The 23,808-nt window shown below is 48.6% G+C and overlaps 1 protein-coding gene across 4 annotated transcripts in view; it reads right to left on the bottom strand.

Annotated features, from left to right (window-relative positions):
- Positions 1–23,808, bottom strand: part of DNAH2 (dynein axonemal heavy chain 2) — a 167,437-nt gene that overhangs the window by 112,206 nt on the left and 31,423 nt on the right. For 3 of the 4 annotated variants that reach the window (XR_005556086.1, XM_039337947.1, XM_039337949.1), the window contains exons 1-7: positions 21,680–21,814; positions 20,301–20,443; positions 12,368–12,459; positions 8,578–8,748; positions 6,578–6,806; positions 5,253–5,363; positions 785–1,023 (exon numbers count right to left, since the gene is read on the bottom strand). Coding sequence is in view for 3 of the 4 variants with exons in the window: in XM_039337947.1 (XP_039193881.1) it covers positions 785–1,023; positions 5,253–5,363; positions 6,578–6,806; positions 8,578–8,748; positions 12,368–12,459; positions 20,301–20,427 (969 nt within the window). In the remaining variant the exon portion in view is untranslated. Of the gene's footprint in view, positions 1–784; positions 1,024–5,252; positions 5,364–6,577; positions 6,807–8,577; positions 8,749–12,367; positions 12,460–20,300; positions 20,444–21,679; positions 21,815–23,808 lie in introns of those variants that run through there. The other variant, XM_039337948.1, reaches the window with a different exon arrangement.

Genomic DNA, 23,808 nt, shown 5'->3' with positions numbered 1-23,808 from the left:
TATCTATATCTGTCTATATATATCTATCTCTATCATCTTATATCTGTCTATCTATCTCTATCTTATCTCTATCTATCTCTATCTTATCTCTATCTATCTGTATCTATCTATCTATCTATCTATCTATCTGTATCTATCTATCTGTATCTATCTATCTATCTATCTATCTATCTATCTATCTATCTATCTATCTATCTATCTGTATCTATCTATCTATCTATCTATCTATCTATCTATCTATCTATCTATCTATCTGCCTGTCTACAGCAGCGGTTCTCCACCTGTGGGCCGGGACCCCATTTGGGGTCGAACGACCATTTCACGGGGGTCGCCAAACAACGCAGTCCGCCATTTTTTTCCCCCTTCTCCTTAGCTGCGCTACTCCCTTTTATTCTATTGGCTTTTGAAAGCCATAGAATAGAGTCTCTTGAATAGAGTCTAATTCTATTGGCTTTCAAAAGCCAATAGGAATTGTCCAGGCTGTCTCTGCCCTGCTGAGCCCGCCCAAAGTCCCATTCTGCAAACGGGGCTGCACCAGTTGAGTAGTCCTCGACTTACGACCGGTTGAGTAGTCCTCGACTTACGACCGGTTGGGGGGTCGCAGCATTAAAAAGGTTGAGAACCACTGGTCTTGAGTTTTTCAAGCAAAGATTGGACAGCTTACAGCTGTATTTCTAATAAATCCCTCCCTCCCTCCAACACTATGCTCCCTTCCAAGACTAGGATTCTACATTCTGCCTTCTAAGCCGGCCAGGCCGAAGCCCCGGCACCCCCCTGCCCGAACCTGGATCTGCCGGGAGAGGCGCTGGAAGGGGGCCACGTAGGAGGACTTGGAGAGGGTCAGGACGCCCTCGATGTCCTTCACCCCCTTCTGGCACAGCTGCTTGCTGATCTCCGACAGGTCGGTGCAGCGGTTCTTCCAGAAGGCGATCTCCTCCAGGGGGCCTGAGCTTTCCCGGCTCTCCACCGCCTCCTGGGCCCTCAGCACGTCCTTGATCTGCCGGGTCCAGTGAATCATGGAAGCTGGGAGAGAGGAAGGATGGGGGGGGGAGGGTGAGGCCTTCTCAGGCTGTAACCGCAAGCAAAGGTCTACTACAGCACGAGTCTTCTGACTCGGCCCTTTGATGACTCGTGGACTTCAACTCCCAGAATCCCTCAGCCAGCGTGAGGGAACTAGAACCCTTTCATGACTTGTGCACTTCAACTCCCAGAATTCCTCAGCCAGCCTGAGAGAACTATGGCCCTTTTATGACTTCTGGACTTCAACTCCCAGAATTCCTCAGCCAGCATGAGGGAAGTAGGACCCTTTATGACTTGTGGACTTCAACTCCCAGAATCCCTCAGCCAGCGTGAGGGAACTATGAGCCACTTATGACTTGTGGACTTCAACTCCCAGAATTCCTCAACCAATGTGAGGGAACTTGGACCCTTTTGTGACTTCTGGACTTCAACTCCCACAATTACTCAGCCAGCGTGAGGGAACTAGGACCCTTTTATAATTTGTGGATTTCAACTCCCAGAATTCCTCAGCCAGGCAGTGAGAGGGATCTTCCAACTCGGCCCTTTGACGACTTGTGGACTTCAACTCCCAGAATCCCTCAGCCAGCGTGCTGGAAGGAAGGAAGGAAGGAAGGAAGGAAGGAAGGAAGGAAGGGAAGAAGTAAGGAAGAAGGAAAGGGGGAAGATTAGAGAAAGGGAGGAAGGAAGCTAAAAGGAAGGAAGGAAGACAAGAGGAAAGAAGATAAGAGGAAGGAAGAACGAAGAAGGAAGGAAGGAATCTGCCTCCAGAAGCAGTAAATGCTCCAACACTGGAAGCTTTTAAGACAGTGGTTCTCAACCTTTTTATACAGCGACCCCCGGTCACACAGATGCGGCGCGCATGGCGGCGCCCGAGGGGGAAAAATGGCGGATCGCGTTGTTTGGCGACCCCCGTAAAATGGTCGTTCGACCCCAAATGGGGTCGCGACCCATAGGTTGAGAACCGCTGTTTTAAGAAGAGACTGGACAGCCATTTGTCTTAAATGGTGTAGGGTTTCCTGCCTGAGCAGGGGGTTGGACTAGATGACCTCCAAGGTCCCTTCCAACTTTACTATTATTATTATTGTTATTATTATTGTTATTATTATTATTATTATTATTATTATTATTAGACAAGAGGAAAGAAAATTTCAGGAAGGGATGAAGGAAGCTAAGAGGAAGGAAGGAAGGAAGGAAGGAGGACAAGAGGAAGAAAGATAAGAGGAAAGAAGCAAGCAAGGAAGCTATCCTGGCCCTTTGCACCAGGAGGCCCCCTGCCCACCCACCCATTTCCACCGAGTTCCCCCCCCCCAGCCTGCTTCCTCCGGGCCTAAGAGAGACCGAGGGCCCTGCATAATTCAGTCGGCGTCTCTGTCTCCGCAGCGCGACGATGTTCAATTGAATTTGCGCAGGGCGGAACAAATGAGCCCCTGGCCCAGAAATGACAGGCGACGGCCCCCAACCGCGGGGTCTGCCCGCAGGAGCAGGAAAAGAGACAAGGACCCCCGGCGCAGGCCAAGGGGAGGGGAGGGGTAGCCCAAAGACCCCCTCAGGCTGGGGGGCATCACCCAAAAACGGGAGGGGGCGCTTAAGCCGGGACGCTCAAAACCCAGAGGGGCAATGCGAGGGAATAAAAGATATAATAATAATAATAATAATAATAATAATAATAATAATAGTAGTAGTAGTAGTAGTAATAGTAGTAGTAGTAGTAGTAGTAGTAGTAAAGTTGGAAGGGACCTTGGAGGTCATCTAATCCAACCCCCTGCTCAGGCAGGAAACCCTACACCATTTTGGACAAAGGGCTGTCCAGTCTCTTCTTAAAAACTTCCAGTGTTGGAGCATTTACTGCTTCTGGAGGAGAGGAGAGTAGAGTAGAGTAGAGTAGAGTAGAGTAGAGTAGAGTAGAGTAGAGTAGAGTAGTTGGAAGGGACCATGAAGGTCTTCTAGTCCAACCCCCTGCTCAGGCAGGAAACCCTATATACCATTTTGGACAAATGGCTGTCCAGTCTCTTTTTAAAAACTTCCAGTGTCAGAGCATTCACCGCTTCTGGTGGCAGGTTGTTCCACTGGTTAATTGTTCTCACTGTCAGGAAGTTTCTCCGTAGTTCTAGGTTGCTTCTCTCCTTGATTAGTTTCCACCCGTTGCTTCTCGTCCTGCCTTCAGGCGCTTTGGAGAATAGCTTGACTTCCTCTTCTTTGGGGCAGCCCCTGAGATATCGGAAGACTGCTATCCTGTCCCCCCTCGTCCTTCTCTTCATTAAACTGGACATCCCCAATTCCAGCAGCCGTTCCTTATATACTTTAGCCTCCAATCTCCTGATCACTTTTATTGCTCTTCTCTGTACTCTTTTTAGAGTCTCAACATCTTTTTTACATCGTGGTGACCAAAACTGGATGCAGTATTCCAAGTGTGGCCTTACCAAGGCCTTGTAAAGTGGTATTAACACTTCACCTGATCTTGATTCTATCCCTCTGTTAATGCAGCCTAGCTCACCCCCCCCCCAAACTGGGGACCCCCTTTGTCTGCCCCGTGATAATTCTAGCAGTCCGAACCCTGAGGTACAGGCGGTCCTCGACTTAACGACTGTTCGCTTAGCAGCTGTTCAAAGTTGCAACGGCAATGGAAAAAAAAAGGGACATACGGGAAGCCCTTGCACTCGCGACCGTCGCAGCATCTCCCAGGATCACGTGATCAAAACTCAGGCCTGGGGCAACCGGCATGGATTTGTGACCGCAACCCAGCGTCCTGGGGTGTGTGTGTGTGTGTCAGGTGATCCCCACTTGGGACCCTCCCAGTGGGGCTTCCGACAAGCCAAGGGAGTGTGGGAATGCGGGATTCACTTAAACGACCGCCCGATTCGCTTAGCGACTGCAGTCGTTCGCTTGGCAACCGTGTTCCTCGTTGAAGAACTGCGGTGATTCACTTAACAGGCAGGGTGAGGAAAGTCGTAAATGGGGGCAAAACTCACTTAACAGATTTCTCACTTAACAACATCAAGGCTGGGTTCGGTTGCGGTCGTACGTTGAGGACTACTTGCACAGGTAGTCCTCACTTAATGACGGTTGAAGTTACGGCAGACCCTTCGAAAGCTACTTCCTCCCTCCCTCTTCTCCACCTTCTTTCCTCCTTCCCTCCTCTCCCTCCCTCCCTCCTGTCTCCCTTCCTTCCTCCTTCCCTCGCTCCCTCCCTCCTTCACTCCCACTCTTTCTTTCTCTCTTTTTCTCTTTCTTTCTTTCTCTTTCTTTCCCTTTCTTTCCCTTTCTTTCTTTTTCTTCCTTCCTCCTTCCCTCGCTCCCTCCCTCCTTCACTCCCTCTTTCTTTCTTTCTCTTCCTTCCTTCTTTTTTCCTTCCTTCCTTCCTTCTTTACTCCCTCCCTCTCTCCCTTCTCCAAACTATAGAATAGAATAGAATAGAATATATGGAATGGAATGGAATGGAATAGAATAGAATAGAATAGAATAGAATATATGGAATGGAATGGAATGGAATGGAATGGAATAGAATGGAATAGAATAGAATAGAATAGAATAGAATAGAATAGAATAGAATAGAATAGAATAGAATAGAATAGAATATATGGAATGGAATTGAATGGAATGGAATGGAATAGAATAGAATATATGGAATGGAATGGAATGGAATGGAATGGAATAGAATAGAATAGAATAGAATAGAATAGAATAGAATGGAATGGAATGGAATGGAATGGAATAGAATAGGAATAGAATAGAATAGAATAGAATAGAATAGAATAGAATCTGGAAGGGATCTTAGAGGTCTTCTAGTCCAGCCCTCCCCCGCTCAAGCAGGAGAACCTATATACCATCTCAGACAAGTGACTGTCCAATCTCGTCTTAAAAACCTCCAGTGATGGAGCGCTCATGATTTCTGGTGGCCAGCTGTTCCACTGGTTAATTGTCCTCACTGTTAGGAAGTTTCTCCTTAATTCCAGGTTGCTTCTCTCCTTGATGAGTTTCCAACCGTTTTTTCTCGCCCTTCCCTCTGGTGCTCTGCTGAATAATGTGACACCCCCCTTTTCTTTGGGGCAGCCCCCCCCCCAAATACTGGAACGCTGCTATCATGTCTCCCCTATTTCTTCTTTTCTTTACACTGGCCAAACCCAAATCCTGCAGCCGTTCTTCGTAGGTTTTATTCTCCAGGCCTCCTGCTCCTCCTCTCACCCACTTAGTGCCCCCCTCGCCCAGCCCCCCCCCCAAGACCCCTCACTCACTCTCCAGGCGTTGAACCAAGGCTTTGTCCTTCAGGGCCACCTCGGCGCTGATGGAGCGCGACTCAATCGGGATGTAAAGGACAGTGCGGCCCTTCACCTTGTAGCGGGTATCTGCGGGTAGAGAGGGCTGGGGATTAGGGTTTCTGTTGCTTTCTCAGGGAGGACGGACCTCGGGACTTTCCCTGGGGACCCCCCCCCCAGTTCTCATTCCTCGGTCCTCGGCTGAAATGCTCACAGGTAGGTCCTCGAGTTACGACTATCTGTTTAGTGACCGTTTGAAGTTACCACGGCACTGGAAACAGCCACAGACAAACCAGTACTCGCACTTACAACCGTCGCGACAAATCCCGCCCCCCCCCCACGATCGCATGATTGAAATTCAGGCAGCTGGCAAGCGCCCGGTTGAGTTAATAACTGCAGTGATTCGTTTACCGACCACTGTTAAGAGAGGTCATAAAATTGGGGGTGGAAACCCCAGTCTAGGAAAAAGCACCTAGGTCAGTGGTAGGCAACCTTGGCTCTTTTATGACTCCCAGAATTCCTGAGCCAGCCATGCCTTTTTTTCCCCCTCCTACCTCCTATAGCAGAAAGATTGCAGAGGAAGAGATTGTAAGAGAGTAAGCACATCGATGGGTATACGCAGCCTGCTGACTCAGGAGTTCTGAGGTTGCCTACCCCTGACCTCTGTGTCCATCAGTTCCAATGATTGACAGCTCTTAAGTCCTTCTTAATGCCTCACCTATTGAAGTCTCAACTCATTTGGTCTAGGCCAGGGGTAGGCAATCTGGGCTCCTTTATGACTTGTGGACTTCAACTCCCAGACTTCCTGAGCCAGCCATGCCTTTTTTCCCCCCTCCTCCTACAGCAGAAAGATTGCAGAGGAAGGGATTGTAAGAGAGTAAGCATGTTGATAGGTATACACATCCTGCTGGCTCAGGAATTCTGAGGTTGCCTACCCGACTTCTGCGTCCATCAGTTCCAATGATTGACAGCTCTTCCAGTCCACAAGTCCTTCTTAATGCCTCGTCTATTGAAGTCTCAACTCATTTGGTCTAGGCCAGGGGTAGGCAACCTGGGCTCTTTTATGACTGATGGACTTCAACTCCCAGAATTACTGAGCCAGCCATGCCTTTTTATTTCTCCCCTCCTACCTCCTATAGCAGAAAGATTGCAGAGGAATGGATTATAAGAGAGTAATCACATCCTGCTGGCTCAGGAATACTGGGAGTTGACATCCACGAGTCATAAAAGAGCCAAGGTTGCCTACCCCTGACCTAGGTTGTCCCCGGAGGGCGATCCAATCGGAAGAACTGCAGAATCCCTACCTGTCAGGGAGGTCATGAAGTGATAAATTTCGGAGAAAAATTCGTTTTTTATGCTTTCGGGCCAGGAGCCTTTGCGGAAGAGGCGGGGCAAGTAGACCGCGTTGAGCATGCGCATCAGGGAATCGATGTAGGGTTTGCGCACGGAGCCGAATTGCACCACTTCGTGGAAATTCTCCTCCGTGATTTCCGCCTTCTCCTGGCGGATGAAGTAGGTGAGCTGCTTCTGCTCCTGTCGAGAGAAACGCAAAATCACTTCGGAGGGGGGGGGGGGGAAGGGAGGCCTAACGTTGGGTTTTCTCAAGCTTCAACGCCCAGAATTCCCCAGCCAGCCATGCCTCTTTTTTCCCCTTCTACCTCCTATAGCAGAAAGATTGCAGAGGAAGGGATTATAAGAGAGTAAGCACATCGATGGGTAGACACGTCAAAAGGAATCCAGTGTCCAGTGGTGGGAAGCCTCGCTCTACAGCAGGGGTCCTCAAACCCAGCAACTTTAAGACTTATGGGCTTCAACTCCCAGAATTCCCTAGCCAGCCATGCCTTTTTCCCCCCTCCTACCTCCTATAGCAGAAAGATTGCAGAGGAAGGGATTATAAGAGAGTAAGCACGTCGATGGGTAGACACATCAAAAGGGATGCATTAGTGCCAGGGAATTCTGACCACGGTAGGATCGTTGACTCTATCTATCTATCTATCTATCTATCTATCTATCTATCTATCTATCTATCTATCTATCCATCCCTATGTCTAACTCTATTAGTTATGTAGCTATATCTCTCTATGTCTATCTTTATTGATCCATCGATCCATCGATCTATCTATCTATCTATCCATCCCTATGTCTAACTCTATTAGTTATGTAGCTATATCTATGTCTATCTTTATCGATCCATCGATCCATCTATCTATCTATCCATCCATCCTTATGTCTATTAGTCATGTAGCTATATCTCTCTATGTCTATCTTTATCGATCCATCTATCTATCTATCTATCTATCTATCTATCTATCTATCTATCTATCTATCTATCTATCTATCTATCTATCTATCTCTATTATCTCTTTATCATGTATTCTATCTATGTATCTATCTATATATCTATGTATCTATCTATCTATCTATCTATCTATCTATCTATCTATCTATCTATCTATCATCTATTATCCTTATCATGTGTCTATCATCTATCAATCATCTATATTATCTCTTTATGTATCATGTATCTTGGCTGTTTGTCTATCTATCATCTATCTCTATTATCTCTCTTTATCATCTATCTATCTATCTATCTATCTATCTATCTATCTATCTATTTATCTATTTCATCTATCATCTATTATCCTTATCATGTGTCTATCATCTATTATCTCTTTATCTATCATGTATCTTGTCTGTCTGTCTATCATCTATCGATCTATCTATCTATCTCTATCTATCTATCTATCTGTCTCTATCTATTTCTGTCTATCTCTCTCTCTCTATCTCTATCTATCTATCTATCTATCTATCTATCTATCTATCTATCTATCTCTGTGTATCTATCTGTCTCTATCTATCTATCTATCTATCTATCTGTCTCTATCTATCTATCTATCTATCTATCTATCTATCTATCTATCTATCTATCTATCTATCTATCTCACCTGATAATCTTTACGGAAGCCTCTGCTTAACCCAAAAATAAACTCAACGGATCCACCTGATTTGATATGCAAGGGAAATTACAGCTTTCCCCATCCAGCATTCCCCCGTGCTTGGCTGGGGGGGATTCTGGGAGTTGAAGTCCACGCAGCTTAGCGTTGATATGGCTGGGGGATAAGTTCTGCTAGGACGAGACCTCTGGAGACCACCAAAACGTGACAGTCCTTGGGGAAGCGTCTGCTTGGCCCAGTAGTAACCCGGATGGGCACAACCTGGTTTGTTTTTTGGGCGTTCTCGAAGGAAAACTTCATCGTGGTTTTATCGCCCCTGCCCCCCCCCATTCCCGAAGGGAGAAGCCCACCTGATGGGGCATGACCGGCTCCACTTTCAACCCAGCGAAGTCGTCAACGTAAAAGACCAGCATGGTCTGGCTGACGTCCTTCAGGAACTGGTCCATCACAGCCAGGTGTTCGTCCGTCCACATCTCCTCGGTCAGGCCGGACAAGGACAGCCGGCTCCAGAGGCAGGGCTTCTGCACAAAGAGGGCGAGACCCACAACTTGGGCAAAGGGACGCAAGGCGCAGCGTCCCCAGTTAGAGGGGCGTTCTTCACCGGACAAGCTTGTGTCTTTGCCCAGACAGGCGAGAGAGAGTCCTGGACTCGCGAGAGTCTGTTTAGTGACGGTCCAGAGTTCCTACTGGGGGGGGACACAGCTGGTCCTGGACTCACGAGAGTTCGTTTAGTGACGGTCCAGAGTCCCTACCGGGGGGACACAGCTAGTCCTGCACTCACGAGAGTTCGTTTAGTGACGGTCCAGAGTCCCTACCGGGGGGACACAGCTAGTCCTGGACTCACGAGAGTTCGTTTAGTGACGGTCCAGAGTCCCTACCGGGGGGACACAGCTAGTCCTGCACTCACGAGAGTTCGTTTAGTGACCGTTCAAATTTGCAACATCACTGAAAATGTGACCTAGGACTCTTTTTCACACTTACGACTGTCGGGGCATCCCCCCCGTGGTCACGTGATCAAAATTCAGAGGCTTGGAAACTGACTAGTCTTCGTGACGGTTGCTAGTGTCCTGGGCTCCTGTCATCCCCTTTCGCGACCGTCCGACGAGCAAAGCCAAGGAGGAGGGCGGATCAACTTAACGACCGCGTCACTAACCGAAGCACCGCAGGGCTTCTCTTCACAGTGGTCGTAAAATGGGGCAAAACGTACTTAACGACGGAAATTCGGGGGTCGATTGCAGTTGTTAAGTTGAGGGCTATCTGGACTTACGACCCAGGTTTGAAATTCCAACAGTCACGATGACACCCCCCCCCCACACACACACACTTGTGTGTGATACGGTCTCACACTCCGCAGTGGCGACTTTTGCCGGAAACCTTCATTGGTTTCCTAGTTTTCCAACTCCCCCCCCCCCAAAATCAAATTAAAAAGAACAATGACTATTTTGGACAACGGATTCGCTTAACGACCGGTGACCCGCTGAACGACCGTCTCAAAAAAGCCACTCACAAAAGCGGGCACGGTCGTGCGGTCAGCCGGCTGGCGGCCGGCACGACTTAAGGACAATAACCGTGACCTCAAATCACTGTCGTTAAGTCGAGGACTACGCAAACTTGGGCGGCCCGGGGAAACACGGAAAAAAAAAAAAGGTGGGATTTTTTTTCCAGCCTTCCCCTCCCCCCCCCAAGTAAGCCCCCCCCCACCCTTATTCCTAAGAGCTTTTCCGAGAAAACCCCGGGCCATCGGGATCCCATTACCGCAACATCTGGCGTGGAAGTGCAGAACCAGATGTGCTGGGGTGTGTAGTGCAAGGGAAGTGTGCGAGATTGCAAGCAGAAAACACACCCACACACGCACACCCTTGGCCTTTTGTCTTGTGGGGTGGGGGGGAAAGGAGGGGGGGCAGTCTGGGCCTAGAGGAGGGTCTTGCTCCCTCTCCCCCTCCTCGGGCAAAATTGCTGGCTGCAGATGCAATGCCACAGCGGCACTCAATCAATCAATCAATCAATCAGACCAGTGGTTCTCAACCTGTGGGTCGGGATCCCATTTGGGGTCGAACGACCATTTCACGGGGGTCGCCAAACAACGCAGTCCGCCATTTTTTTCCCCCTTTTCCTTAGCTGTGCTCCTCCCTTTTATTCTATTGGCTTTTGAAAGCCAATAGAATAGACTCTCTTGAATAGAGTCTAATTCGATTGGCTTTCAAAAGCCAATAGGAATTGTCCAGGCTGTCTCTGCCCTGCTGAGCCCGCCAAAAGCCCCATTCTGCAAACGGTGCTGCACCAGTTGAGTAGTCCTTGACTTACGACCGGTTGAGTAGTCCTCGACTTACGACCGGTTGGGGGGTCGTGGCATTAAAAAGGTTGAGAACCACTGGCCTAGACCAAAAGGAGGAGGAGGAAGAACCGAATAACAGACTTGGAAGGGACCTGGGAGATCATCTAGTCCAACCCCCTGCTCAAGCGGGAGACCCTAAAGCAGCGGTTCTCAACCTATGGGTCGCGACCCCATTTGGGGTCGATCGACCATTTTTTGGGGGTCACCAAAGGTGGCGATCCGCCATTTTTTGCGGCGCCGTGCATGCGCGCCGCACACGGGGGCGGCGCCGTGCACGCGTGCCGCCATGCATGTGCATCGCACATGGGGGCGGCACCACGCATGCGCATCGCGCATGGGGCGGCACCACGCACGCGCGTCGCGCATGGGGGCGGCGCGCATGCGCGTCACGCATGGGGCGACGCTGCGCATGCGCGCTGTGCATTGGGGGCCCGCCCCCATGCGCGCGGCACCGCGCATGCGCAGAACGTTTGTGTGGCGGGGGTCGCCGTCACACAAACGTTGAGAAGCACTGCCCTAAAGGAACAGGAGGAGTCCATTTCAGACAAATGGCTATCCAGTCTCTTCTTCAAGAGAAGGAGGAGGAATAACGGAAGGGACCTTAGAGATCACCTAGTCCAACCCCAAGCACTAGACCGTTTTCAGACAAATGGCTGTCCAGTCTCTTCTTAAAAAGGAGGAGGAAGAGAAGGAGGTGGAATAACAGGATAATAGAGTGGAAAGGGACCTCAGAGGTCTTCTAGTCCAACCCCCTGCTCAAAGAGGGAGGAGACCCTGTACCATTTCAGACAAGTGGCTGTCCAGTCTCTTCTTAGTGATGAACCAGCTGTTGCCCTGGTTAATTGTCCTCACCGTTAGGAAGTTTCTCGCCTTCCTTCAGGACAGGGTAGCACCAGGTCATGTGTGTGTGTGTATGTGTACAAAATGGTGAACCGTCACTAAGCGAATTATTAATGCAGGGGTAGGCAACCTCGGCTCTTTTAGGACTCATGGACTTCAACTCCCAGAATTCCTGAGCCAGCATGAGGGAAACTTTGGCCCCTTCATGACTCGGGGACTTCAACTCCCAGAATTCCTGAGCCAACATGGCTCAGCTTGGAAACCTCTCCCTTTCCTCTCAGCATGGCTGGCTCAGGAATTCTGGGAGTTGAAATCCACCAGTCCTAAAAGAGCCAAGGTGGACTACCACTGGCCTAGACCAGAGGTGGGGAACGATGACCCCTTTTTATGACTTGTGGACTTCAACTCCCAGAATTCCTGAGCCAGCCTGAGGGGAACTATGGCTCCCTTGATGACTCCTGGACTTCAACTCCCAGAATTCCTGAGCCAGCATGGGGGAACTATGGCCCCTTCATGACTCCTGGACTTCAACTCCCAGAATTCCTGAGCCAGCCTGAGGGGAACTATGGCCCCTTCATGACTCCTGGACTTCAACTCCCAGAATTCCTGAGCCAGCATGGGGGAACTATGGCCCCTTCATGACTCCTGGACTTCAACTCCCAGAATTCCTGAGCCAGCATGGGGGAACTATGGCCCCTTCATGACTCGTGGACTTCAACTCCCAGAATTCCTGAGCTAGCCTGGCTCAGCTTGGAAACCTCTCCCTTTCCCCTCAGCCTGGCTGGCTCAGGAATTCTGGGAGTTGAAGTCCACGAGTCATAAAAGAGCCGAGGTTGCCTACCCCTGGTTTAGTGGATTAGCTGTGCATCCCGAGAATTTGGAGGGGGTCTTGTTGGTGGAGGGTGACCCAAAGGGACCCAGTGGCAAGAAAGACCCCCCCCCAACCAGGCAAAACGGCCACTTACCAAATCCGCCTCTCCCTCCATGTGGATGGAAGGAACGACCACCATCTCCATGCTCTCTTCCGGCTCTTCCGGCAGCTCGGACGGGCTTTCCTCTGGGGGGAGGGCGAGAAGAGAAAAGTGGGGGTCAGAGTGGGGGCGGGGGTACAGGCCCCAGAGGAAGAATGGGGAAGAGCCAGAGTTTCAGCCTACGCAGGCGGAGGGAATTCCCTTCCTCTTCGGCTGGCCTACCTCGCAGGGGTGTTGTTTGGGAGAAGGGGCGGGGAAGAAGGGCTAGGGAAAGGAAAGGCTAAGAAAGGCAAGGAGCTTCTCTCGCCCCAAGGATGCCGCTTTATATTTTAGGGGGGGGGTGGCCGTCCTCCCCGGCCCACGCGTTGCTAACTACAAACCCCATGATCCCTGGCCATGATCCACGGCCAGGGCTGTGGAAGCCTGCCTTAGGATCGTGGGCAGCCCTCAGCAGGAGGAGAGAGGCTCTGCCATCCGGAAGCCTCCGAGATGCCGACTCCTGGCCACCTTCGCAAGCCACCTTTGCCCTTCCGTTCAGAAACAAGCCAACTTCCCCCCCCCCCAAAAGGGATCCTGGCAACTTTTGCTAGGTGCAAGTTTCTCCCCCCCCCCCGGGGCCGGGGTTGCTTCTTGGAGGCAGGAAGCGGATGGGGTGGGCCTCCAAGGTACATCCCAGCCACTCCTCAGTTTGGCCTAGTGGTTACAGCACCAGGCTAGAAAGCAGGAGACGGTGAATTATAGTTCCGCCTTAGCCGTGAAAGTCAACTGGGGTAACTTTAAGCCAATCACGGTTCCGTCTTAGGCATGCATCACCAGGAGACTGGAAATTCTAGTCCTGCATTAGACCTAAAAGCCAACTGGCTGGCTTTGGGCCAATCGCCAGGAGACGGTGAGTTCTAGTCCCGCCTTAGGAATGAAAGCCAGCTGGGTGACTTTGGGCCAATCGCCAGGAGACGGGGAATTCTAGTCCCGCCTTAGGCACGAAAGCTGGCTGGGTGACTTTCGGCTAATCGCCAGGAGACGGTGAGTTCTAGTCCCGCCTTAGGCATGAAAGCTGGCTGCGTGACTTTGGACCCATCGCCAGGAGACGGTGAGTTCTAGTCCCGCCTTAGACATGAAAGCCGGCTGGGTGACTGTGGGCCAATCGCCAGGAGACGGTGAGTTCTAGTCCCGCCTTAGACATGAAAGCCGGCTGGGTGAATTTGGGCCAATCGCCAGGAGACTGGGAATTCCAGTCCCGCCTTAGTGTGAAAGCCGGCTGCGTGACTTTGGGCCAATCGCCAGCAGACGGTGAGTTCTAGTTCCGCCTTAGACATGAAAGCTGACTGGGTGACTTTGGGCCAATGGCCAGGAGACTGGGAATTCTAGTCCCGCCTCAGGCACGAAAGCTGGCTGGCTGACTTTGCTCCGCTCCTTCTCCCTAAGCCCGACCCACCTCGCAGGGCTGTGGTTGCGTGGAAAATAGGAGGAGAAAAGAGGGATATTAGCCAGGTTCGCTGCCTTGAGTTAGTTCTAAAGTCATCCAGGCTGGAGGAGGAGAAAAAAATAATAATCTAATAAACAGATAAAAGTAAACAAATAAAAAGCCGTCTGCAAAATTCCTGTCGGCTGTTTCTCGATCTTTACCCCCCTCCCCCAAAAATAAAGGCCCAAAGACATTATCTTGCTTTCATTTATTCTGTTGGAATTCAGAGACGGAGAGAGAGAGAGGGAAATGTTTTCCTGGGGAAAACATTTGGCGTTGTCAGACTAAATTACAATTTCATTTCCCCATAAAAACCTCTTTTCGTGTCAGATTTGGTCACGAGCGGCTAGGCTCCGCGCTGATTGAAAACGGCAGTTTCGGAGGACCGCCTTCCCCCCCCTCCCCGTAGAGATCCTGCACCCAGAGCAGAGGAGGGTCTGCAGAAGCAGGAAATTTGGGGTGGGGTGGGGGGGTCTGTGTGGGAGACAGAGACCACCGAGACATTTTAGCACTCCAAGCAGGGGGGAAAAATAATAATAATAATATTCCAACTTACAGACTCTCGCGCAGCAGGGCAGAAACCCGGTCTGGAAATGTGAGGTTGGCAGGGTAGCCCCCACCCCGCCCCTAGTACGATGGGATCACCAGATCTTCTGCCAAAGCTGGAGAATCGGTGAGTGAGCCCACTGTGGAGAGGCTTGGCACTCCATGAGTAATAGTAATAGTAGTAAAGTTGGAAGGGACCTTGAAGGTCATCTAGTTCAACCCCCTGCTCAGGCAGGAAACCCTACACCATTTCGGACAAATGGCTGTCCAGTCTCTTCTTAAAGACGTCCAGTGTTGGAGCATTCACCGCTTCTAGAGGCAGGTAGTTCCACTGGTTAATTGTTCTCACTGTCAGGAAGTTTCTCCTTAGTTCTAGGTTGCTTCTCTCCTTGGTTAGTTTCCACCCGTTGCTTCTTGTCCTGCCTTCAGGGGCTTTGGAGAATAGGTGGACCCCCTCTTTTTTGTGGCAGCCCCTGAGATATTGGAACACTGCTATCATGTCCCCCCTCGTCCTTCTCTTCATTAAACTAGACATAACCAATTCTAGCAACCGTTCCTTATATGTTTTAGCCTCCAGTTCCCTAATCATCTTTGTTGCTCTTCTCTGCCCTCTTTCTAGAGTCTCAACCTCTTTTTTACATTGTGGTGACCAAAACTGGATGGCGTATTCCAAGTGTGGCCTTACCAAGGCCTTGTAAAGTGGTATTAACACTTCACCTGATCTTGATTCTATCAAGATCATGTGAAGTATTAATACCACTCTACAATGGGCTAAATTCCCGCCGTTGATTCTGGCATCACATACGGGATGGGGAGGGGACGAGGAAAGACCGGGGGGGGAGGTCCTTCTGCAACAGGCACAACAGCCCGGGATGTTTTGGGGGTGGGAGTGACCCAGGGATAGCAGAAGTGGTAGGGCTGCGTTTGGGACCCGGCCTTTCTCCTACTCCTCCTTTACAAAGCTCTTCCGACACTTCCTCTAGGGTGGAGAGGCTAAGGATTCGAACCCAGAACCCGAGCAGCTTCCGGTCTTGGCGCCTTGGAGAGGAAAAGCTGAATGGAAGTGGCCCATCTCTTGCAAGGCTTGCAGCTCAGAGCTGGCTTGGGAAGGGCAGGGAGCATCCTTGTGCCCTTGGCTTGTGAAGGAATGGAATAGAATAGAATAGAATAGAATAGAATAGAATAGAATAGAATAGAATAGAATAGAATAGAATAGAATAATAAAAATTAGAATAGAATAGAATAGAATTACAGAATAGAATAGAGTAGAGTATAGTAGAATAGAATAGAATAATAAAAATTAGAATAGAATAGAATTACAGAAGAGAATAGAGTAGAATAGGGTAGAATAGAATAATAAAAATTAGAATAGAATAGAATTACAGAAGAGAATAGAGTAGAACAGAATAAAAATTAGAATAGAATAGAATATTAAAAATTAGAATATAGAATAGAAAAGAATAGAACAGAATAGAATGGAATTCAGAATAAAATAAAATAGAATAGAGTAGAATAGAATAAAAATTAGAATAGAATAGAATAATAAAAATTAGAATAGAATAAAAATTAGAATAGAATAATAAAAATTAGAATAGAATAAAAATTAGAATAGAATAGAATTCAGAATAGAATAAAATAGAATAGAATAGAATAGAATAAAAATTAGAATAGAATAGAATAATAAAAATTAGAATATAGAATAGAAAAGAATAGAACAGAATAGAATGGAATTTAGAATAAAATAAAATAGAATAGAGTAGAATAGAATAAAAATTAGAATAGAATAGAATAGAATAAAAATTAGAATAGAATAAAAATTAGAATAGAATAGAATAGAATAAAAATTAGAATAGAATAAAAATTAGAATAGAATAGAGTAATAAAAATTAGAATAGAATAAAAATTAGAATAGAATAGAATTCAGAATAGAATAAAATAGAATAGAGTAGAATAGAATAAAAATTAGAATAGAATAGAATACTAAAAATTAGAATAGAATAATAAAAATTAGAATAGAATAGAATTCAGAATTAGAATTGAATTGAATAAATTCAGAATTCAGAATAGAATAGAATGCAGAATTAGAATAGAATTGAATTGAATAAACTCGGAATTCGGAACAGAGAACAGAACAGAAGACAGAATTAGAATCAGAAGAGAGCTGGAAGGGGCCTTGGAGGTTATCTAGTCCAACCCCCTGCTCAAGCAGGAAATCCTAGACCATTCCAGACGTGTGGGGGTGGGGGTGGGGTGTTACACTTGGCGGGTCGGGAAGCCAGGCCAGAGGGGAGCATCAGAGAAAAGGAGGGACCCTCGCGCGCTACGCAAAAGCACACGCCTGAGAGTGCAACTAGTCCTCAACTTAGGAGAATTCATTTAGTGACCGTTGGAAGTGACGCGGCTCTGAAAAAAAAAAGCGTCAAGTGAGAAATCGAGGAATCGCAGTGTGTGGACGCCCGGAGCACGGGATCCCAACCTTCTCTTCTTGCAAAAAGGAGGGGGGGAAAGCCCAGCCAAGCAGCCTCTGCCCCCCTCCCCAAGATTAAACCCCTCACTCTCCCTGTGGGGGGGGGCACGCGGAAACGGGGCCCCTTGCAAACCACAGCGGAACCAAAGCGAATGGGGCACTCCAGCAGAAGGGGCTCAGTTTGGGGAGGGGGCAGCCCGGGGTGGGGGTCGTGGCAGGGGATGCCACCTGTTAAGCAGGTGGGAGGTCTCTCTCCTTTTCTGTCTTCCTTTCTTTTCTTTCTTTCTCCTCTCTCTCCCTCCCTCTCTCTCTTTCTCCCTCCTCTCTCTGTCTCCCTTCTTTCTTTTTCTTTTCTTTCTTTTCTTTTTTCTTTCTTTTCCCTCTTCTTCCTCTCTCCTTCCCTTCTTTTTCTCTCCCTCCCTCCCTTTCTTTCTCCCTCCTGTCTCCTTCTCCCTCTCTCCCTTTCTTTCTTTTTTCTTTTTCTTTCTCCTCTTTTCTTCCTTCTCTCCCTTTCTTTTTCTCTCTCCCTCCCTCCCTTTCTTTCTCCCACCTCCCTTTTTCTCTCTCCCTCCCTCTTTCTCCCTCCTTTTCTTTTTCTCTCTCCCTCCCTCTTTCTCCCTCCTTTTCTTTTTCTCTCTCCCTCCCTCCCTTTCTTTCTCCCACCTCCCTTTTTCTCTCTCCCTCCCTCTTTCTCCCTCCTTTTCTTTTTCTCTCTCCCTCCCTCCCTCCCTCCCTCCCTTTCTTCCTCCTCCCTTTCTTTTTCTCTCCCTCCCTCGTCTTTCTTTCTCCCTCCTCTGTTCCCTTCTCTCTCTCCTTTTCTTTCTTTCTCTTTCTTTTTCTCCTCTCTTCTTCCTTCTCTCTCCCTCCCCTTCTTTTTCTCTCCCTCCCTCCCTCTTTCTTTCTCCCTCCTCTTTGTCTCCTTCTGTCTCCCTTTTTCTTTTTTCTTTCTTTCTTTTTCTCCTCTCTTCTTCCTTCTCTCCCTCCCCTTCTTTTTCTCTCTCCCTCCCTCTTTCTCCCTCCTTTTCTTTTTCTCCCTCCCTCCCTTTCTTTCTTCCTCCTCCCGTTCTTTTTCTCTCCCTCCCTCGTCTTTCTTTCTCCCTCTTCTCTGTCCCCTTCTCTCTCTCTCCTTTTGTTTCTTTCTCTTTCTTTTTCTCCTCTCTTCCTCCTTCTCTCTCCCTCCCCTTCTTTTTCTCTCCCTCCCTCTCTCTTTCTTTCTCCCTCCTCTCTTTGTCTCCTTCTCTCTCTCTTTCTTTCTTTCTTTCTTTCTTTTTCTTTTCTCCTCTCTCTTCTTCCTTCTCTCTCCCTCCCCCTTTCTTTCTCCCTCCCTTTCTTTCTCCCTCATCTCTCTCTCTGTCTGTCTCTCTCCCCCCCCCCAGCATTATCACCAGAGTCTCTAGCACAGCACTTTCATCCGTGCACCCTCTCTTCCATAATCAAGCGTCTGGCACTTGTCGCGTGCTATAACTCCTCCTCCCCCCCCCCCCGTGGCTTCAGCTCCCCGGCGCGCACTCCTGAGTTAGGGGGCGAGGTGAGTCCCCCCACCTGTTGCAAAGAGAGATGGCAACAAGGTTCGGGATTCGTCAGCGGCAGTGCCAGTAGTAGGAGCTGGCACCACAAGGGCATCTTTGCAAATCCTGGCCAGTTACTGTGGAAACACGCAGGTGAGATGAATCTGATGCACACGTGTTCCCCCCAGACATAAAGAGGAGGGGGTTCGCTAGGGAAAGACCCCCTCCCGGTGCCGAGTCTAGCCCTCCAAGGAGGGGGGAAGAAGGAGGAGGAGGAAGCCTGCCTTTCGAGGCTGACCTGCATCACCCCATTAATTTCCAACAGATGCCGTTGCCTTTCTTATTTTATTTTATTTTATTTTTCGAGGCGCAAAGGCTGGCGTCAAAAGGATGCGGCTAATTGAACAGGAAGCTGCAGCTGTCGGGCTCAGCTGCATCTGTTCGCCGGACACGACCCGATCCACGCGAGGGGGCTGCGGCCCGAACGCCGGGGTGCGTGCAAAGACCCCCGTCCCGGGTGACTCCAAAGAGCACGTATAGTCCTCGGCTTAACAGCCATTCGTTTAGTGACTGTTCAGTACGAGAACTGGCCGTAATTCACTTTTTCACTGCCCTCCTCATTTCAGGGAACAGTCCAGAACGAGTGCGTGAAAAAAAAGTGAGGTTTTACATTTAGGCAAGAAAAACCAAACGCACAGGGATACTGTAGCGCAGTGGTTCTCAACCTTTTTAATGTCGCGACCCCCAACCGGTTGTAAGTCGAGGACTACTCAACCGGTCGTAAGTCGAGGACTACTCAACTGGTGCAGCACCGTTTGCAGAATGGGGCTTTGGGCGGGCTCAGCAGGGCAGAGACAGCCTGGACAATTCCTATTGGCTTTGGAAAGCCAATAGAATTAGACTCTATTCAAGAGAGTCTATTCTATTGGCTTTCAAAAGCCAATAGAATAAAAGGGAGTAGCCCAGCTAAGGAAAAGGGGAAAAAAATGGCCGACTGCGTTGTTTGGCGACCCCCGTGAAATGGTCGTTCGACCCCAAATGGGGTCCCGACCCACAGGTTGAGAACCACTGTTATAGTGGGTACCTTGCTCAATAGTAGCAATTGTGAGAGGGATCTCAGAGTCTTAGTGGACAATCACTTAAATAGGAGCCAGCCGTGTGCTGCAGCTGCCAAAAAGGCCAACACAGTGCTGGGCTGCATTAACAGAGGGAGAGAATGAAGATCACGTGAAGGGTTAATACCACTTTACAAGGCCTTGGTAAGGCCACATGTGGAATACGGCATCCAGTTTGGGTCACCCTGATGTAAAAAAAGATGTTGAGACTCTGGAAAGAGTACAGAGAAGAGCAACAAAGATGATTAGGAGACTGGAGGCTAAAACATACAAGGAACTGCTGCTGGAATTGGGTATGTCTAGTTTAACGAAGAGAAGGATAAGGGGCTGCCCCGAAGAAGAGGGAGTCAAGCTATTCTCCAAAGCGCCTGAAGGCAAAGACAAGAAGCAACAGATGGAAACTCACCAAGGAGAGAAGCAACCTGGAATTAAAGAGAAATTTCCCGACAACGAGAACAATTAACCAGTGGAACCACCTGCCTCCAGAAGTTATGGGTGCTCCATCACTGGAAGTGTTTCAAGAAGAGACTGGACAGCCATTTGTCTGGAATGGTATAGGGTCTCCTGCCTGAGCAGGGGGTTGGACTATATGACCTCCAGGGTCCCTCCCAGCTCTATTCTGATTACATTATATATTTGTCTAAAGTGGTCTAGTGTTTCTTGCTTGAGCATGGGGCTGGACTAGATGACCTCCAAGGTCCCTTCCTGCTCTATTCTGTCTGAAGTGGTCCAGTGTTTCTTGCTTGAGCATGGGGTTGGACTAGATGACCTCCAAGGTCCCTTCCAGTTCTATTCTGATTGAGATTAAGTCAAATTGTGCAAATACCAGCAAGGTCATCGTCGCTGAGCAGCAGACCCGGCACTTCACTCTTCTGTCCGGATACCGACGCTGTGCGCCCGGAACCGCGTTTCCCTTTCTTCTCGCCAATCGTGCCACGCCGCCGGGCGCTCATCTTTTAGCGCGGGATTCTGCAAGACATCATCCGCGTTGCAATGGAGGTCAGGAATTAGTAAACGTAGCCGAAAGCAAACAGGAGCCCCGCTCTCTGCTCTTCACCTCTCAAAAATGCTGTTGTTGAGGATAAATGCTTATTTATCGTTTGTAAAATGTATTCCAAATTGCAAATTTATCTTTGATATTTTTTGGGGGGTGCCGTTGTGAAACTGAAGGAATAATAAACAATAAAAGGATGCTTCCTTTTTCTCTTCGACAGCATCGGCTTAAGCCACCTGGTAAGATCTGGACCCAACCGGGACTCGGGTTCGAATCACCCCAAATCCGTGCCCGGCGGGGCTTCCCACTCTAGATGAAGCCCACCATTTCTTTCATCATGGTTGACTAAGAATGAGTCCTTGATCTAAGTCAAGGGTCTTCAAACTTGGCCCTTTGATGACAGGTGGATTTCAACTCCCAGAATTCCTCAGTCAGTGTGGCTGGCTGAGGAATTCTGGGAGTTGAAGTCCACCCATCATGAAAGGGCCAAGTCTGAAGATCCCTGAACTAAGTTCATACTGATGGTTGGCAAACTCTTAATGCCGGGTTTTTCAACCTTGGCCCCTTTAAGACGGGTGGACTTCAACTCCCAGAATTCCCCAGCCAAGCAAGGCTGGCTGGGGAATTCTGGGAATTGAAGTCCACCCATCTTAAAGGGGCCAAGGTTGAAAAACCCTGCCCTAATGGGCAGTCCCATCCAAGGCAAACCATATTTCCACTTAGCTGGGGTGCAAAGCCAGCCCCACCATGTATACACCTGTTGAATTCACAACTAATTGTGGGGAAGGGGCAGAGAGGGGAGGGGACCCCACCCCCTCTCTCATTTCCCCCCCCCCCATCCCTCTCCTGGATGCAAGACATCCCCCTCCCAAGTCCCTCCCATCATCCTCTGCCCTAGGACCCTGGCCCCATCTCCTCCGTGACCCACACAGCATGCAAGGAAAGAGACCCCCTTGCTGATGCCCTGGGACTGCATTTCCCAGCAACCCCTGCAGCAAGGCAGCATTGCAGGGCATTGTGGGAGCTGAAGTCCCAGCCTCTCTGGTGGGCGCCAGGTTGGAGAAGGCCGCACTCACCACTACTCTACCTGTCCTGAGGGTTTCCCAGAAGCCTCTGCTCGCCCCCTCCCTGCTTGAGCCCCCTCCCCACCCCCTCGCCCCTTCTTCCAAGCGCGCACCCCCCTTTTCCTTCAACCCGTCCCAACTTCGCACCTGTCCCCCCTCCAAAGCAGCTTGGTCTCTCCCAGGACTCCGCCCCCTCATCAACGTTTCCAGGGCAACAGATCAACGGTACAGGCTTCGGGGGAGGAGCTCCGCGTGGCACCCGTTGCTGCGGAGGGCGGAGCCTCGGGCCTGTAAAGGAACGGCGTTGCCGCGGGCGGTGGGCGCGAGGATAGTTTCTGATGAGTGACAGGCGGACGAGTCTGAGAGAAGCAGTTGAGGGCGTGATAGGGAGGGACAATAGTTCGCGCGCAAATCACGAAGGGCGGGGCGGATGGGGGGGGGGGGAAAACAATGAGCGGCGGTTGGTGGGGAAGAAGGGGCGGGGAAAGTTACGTCGATTGTCAATCATTCTGCAGTACAACCTCGAGGCGGCAACGAGAAGCGGGGGTCGAGGGGAGGCGGGAACCAACCTGTCAGTCATGTCCTGCGGTTCATCTAATTGGATAATATGTATGGGGGGGGGAAAAGCAAAACTAGGCCTACCATAAGAGGGCGTCAAAAACAAGATGGTGGGATCTCTTTGCTGCCCCCTAGTGGGCAACTGGAGATTTGCAGTCCAGATTCACCCCCCCACCCCTCAAACTAACAGGAAATAATACCTCAGAATTAAAAAGAAAAGCCGAATTTAGAAAATTTTGAGACGCCAAATTAAAAAGTCAAATTTAGAACAAGAAAAAAAAGAAATACTAACTGGGAATATACAAAAGTCTGTGCTTATCAAGGGGTCCTGAGAAGAAAGACTACTTCTAACAAATTCTAAATTTCAATAAATTCTAAATAATAAGTTCTAATAAATGTTAATTGGGTTATATTTTAAATTTGAATATGCTTTACATTTGAACAAATTTTAATTTTAGTCAATTCTAAACATCCATACTGAATAGCTCCATCTGTGGAATGAAGGGGAAATTCACATTTTCGTCCCCAAATCTTGTTCAGATGGTCCAATATATGACTGAGGAAACCGTGCCTCCCACATAATAATAATAATAATAATAATAATAATAATAATAATAATAATAATAATAATAATAATAATAATAATAAAAGCAATGGATAGGCAGACCAGAAAAATAATGACAATGAATCATGCCCTTCATCCACGCAGTGACATTGATAGACTTTATCTACCAGGGCAAATAGGTGGGCGTGGAATGCTACAAGTACATCAGATGGTTGAAGAAGAAAAAATGGCTTTGGAAGAATATCTGAAGAACAATGATGAAGATGCACTGAAATTAGTATATCAGGAAGGCTTACTGACTACTTGAGAGACCAAACTGGCCTACAAGAAAGACCAAATGAAGAACAGAATAGAAGCATGGGAAGACAAAGCACTACATGGCCAATACATTAAAAAAATAGCTGGGAAAGCAGATATTAACAAGACCTGGCAATGGCTAAGAGCAGGAAAATTGAAGAAAGAGACCGTGGGACTAATTCTGGCTGCACAAGACCAAGCCTTAAGGACAAATGCATACAAAGTCAAAATTGAGAAGACAGCAACAGACAGTAAGTGCCGCCTATGCAAAGAAGCTGAAGAAACAGTGGACCACTTGGTAAGCTGTTGCAAGAAGATTGCACAGACTGACTACAAGCAGCGGCATGACAAAGTAGCAACAATGGTGCATTGGAAGATCTGCAAAAATATCATTTGCCTGTAAGCAAAAACTGGTGGGATCATAAAATAGAGAAAGTCATAGAAAATGATAAATTAAACTGCTCTGGGACTTCAGAATTCAAACAGACAAGCACCTGCAACATAACACCCCAGACTTAACAATTGTCGATAAGAAAGACAAAAAAGTCTGGATAGTGGACGTGGCAATGCCTGGAGATAGCAGAATAGAAGAGAAAGAACTGGAGAAAATAACAAAATACAAAGACCTACAAATAGAAATAGAAAGACTGTGGCAAAAGCACGCAAGGGTAGTACCAATAGTAATAGGCTCCTTGGGTGCAATCCCAAAACAACTGGAGCACCACTTGAACACCATTGGCATTGACAAATTCGCTATTAGTCAATTGCAAAAGGCAGCCTTATTAGGAACTGCTTCCATCCTGCGACGATACCTGTAACACCATCAAACATCCACATCTGCCTATCTTAGGTCCTG

The sequence above is a fragment of the Crotalus tigris genome, unplaced genomic scaffold, assembly GCF_016545835.1.
Source record: "Crotalus tigris isolate CLP2741 ecotype Arizona unplaced genomic scaffold, ASM1654583v1 scf7180000017690.20705106771:4171800, whole genome shotgun sequence".
Lineage (NCBI taxonomy): Eukaryota > Metazoa > Chordata > Lepidosauria > Squamata > Viperidae > Crotalus > Crotalus tigris.
The sequence above is the reverse complement of the archived record's forward strand: the minus strand, read 5'-3'. Positions and strand labels throughout refer to the sequence as shown.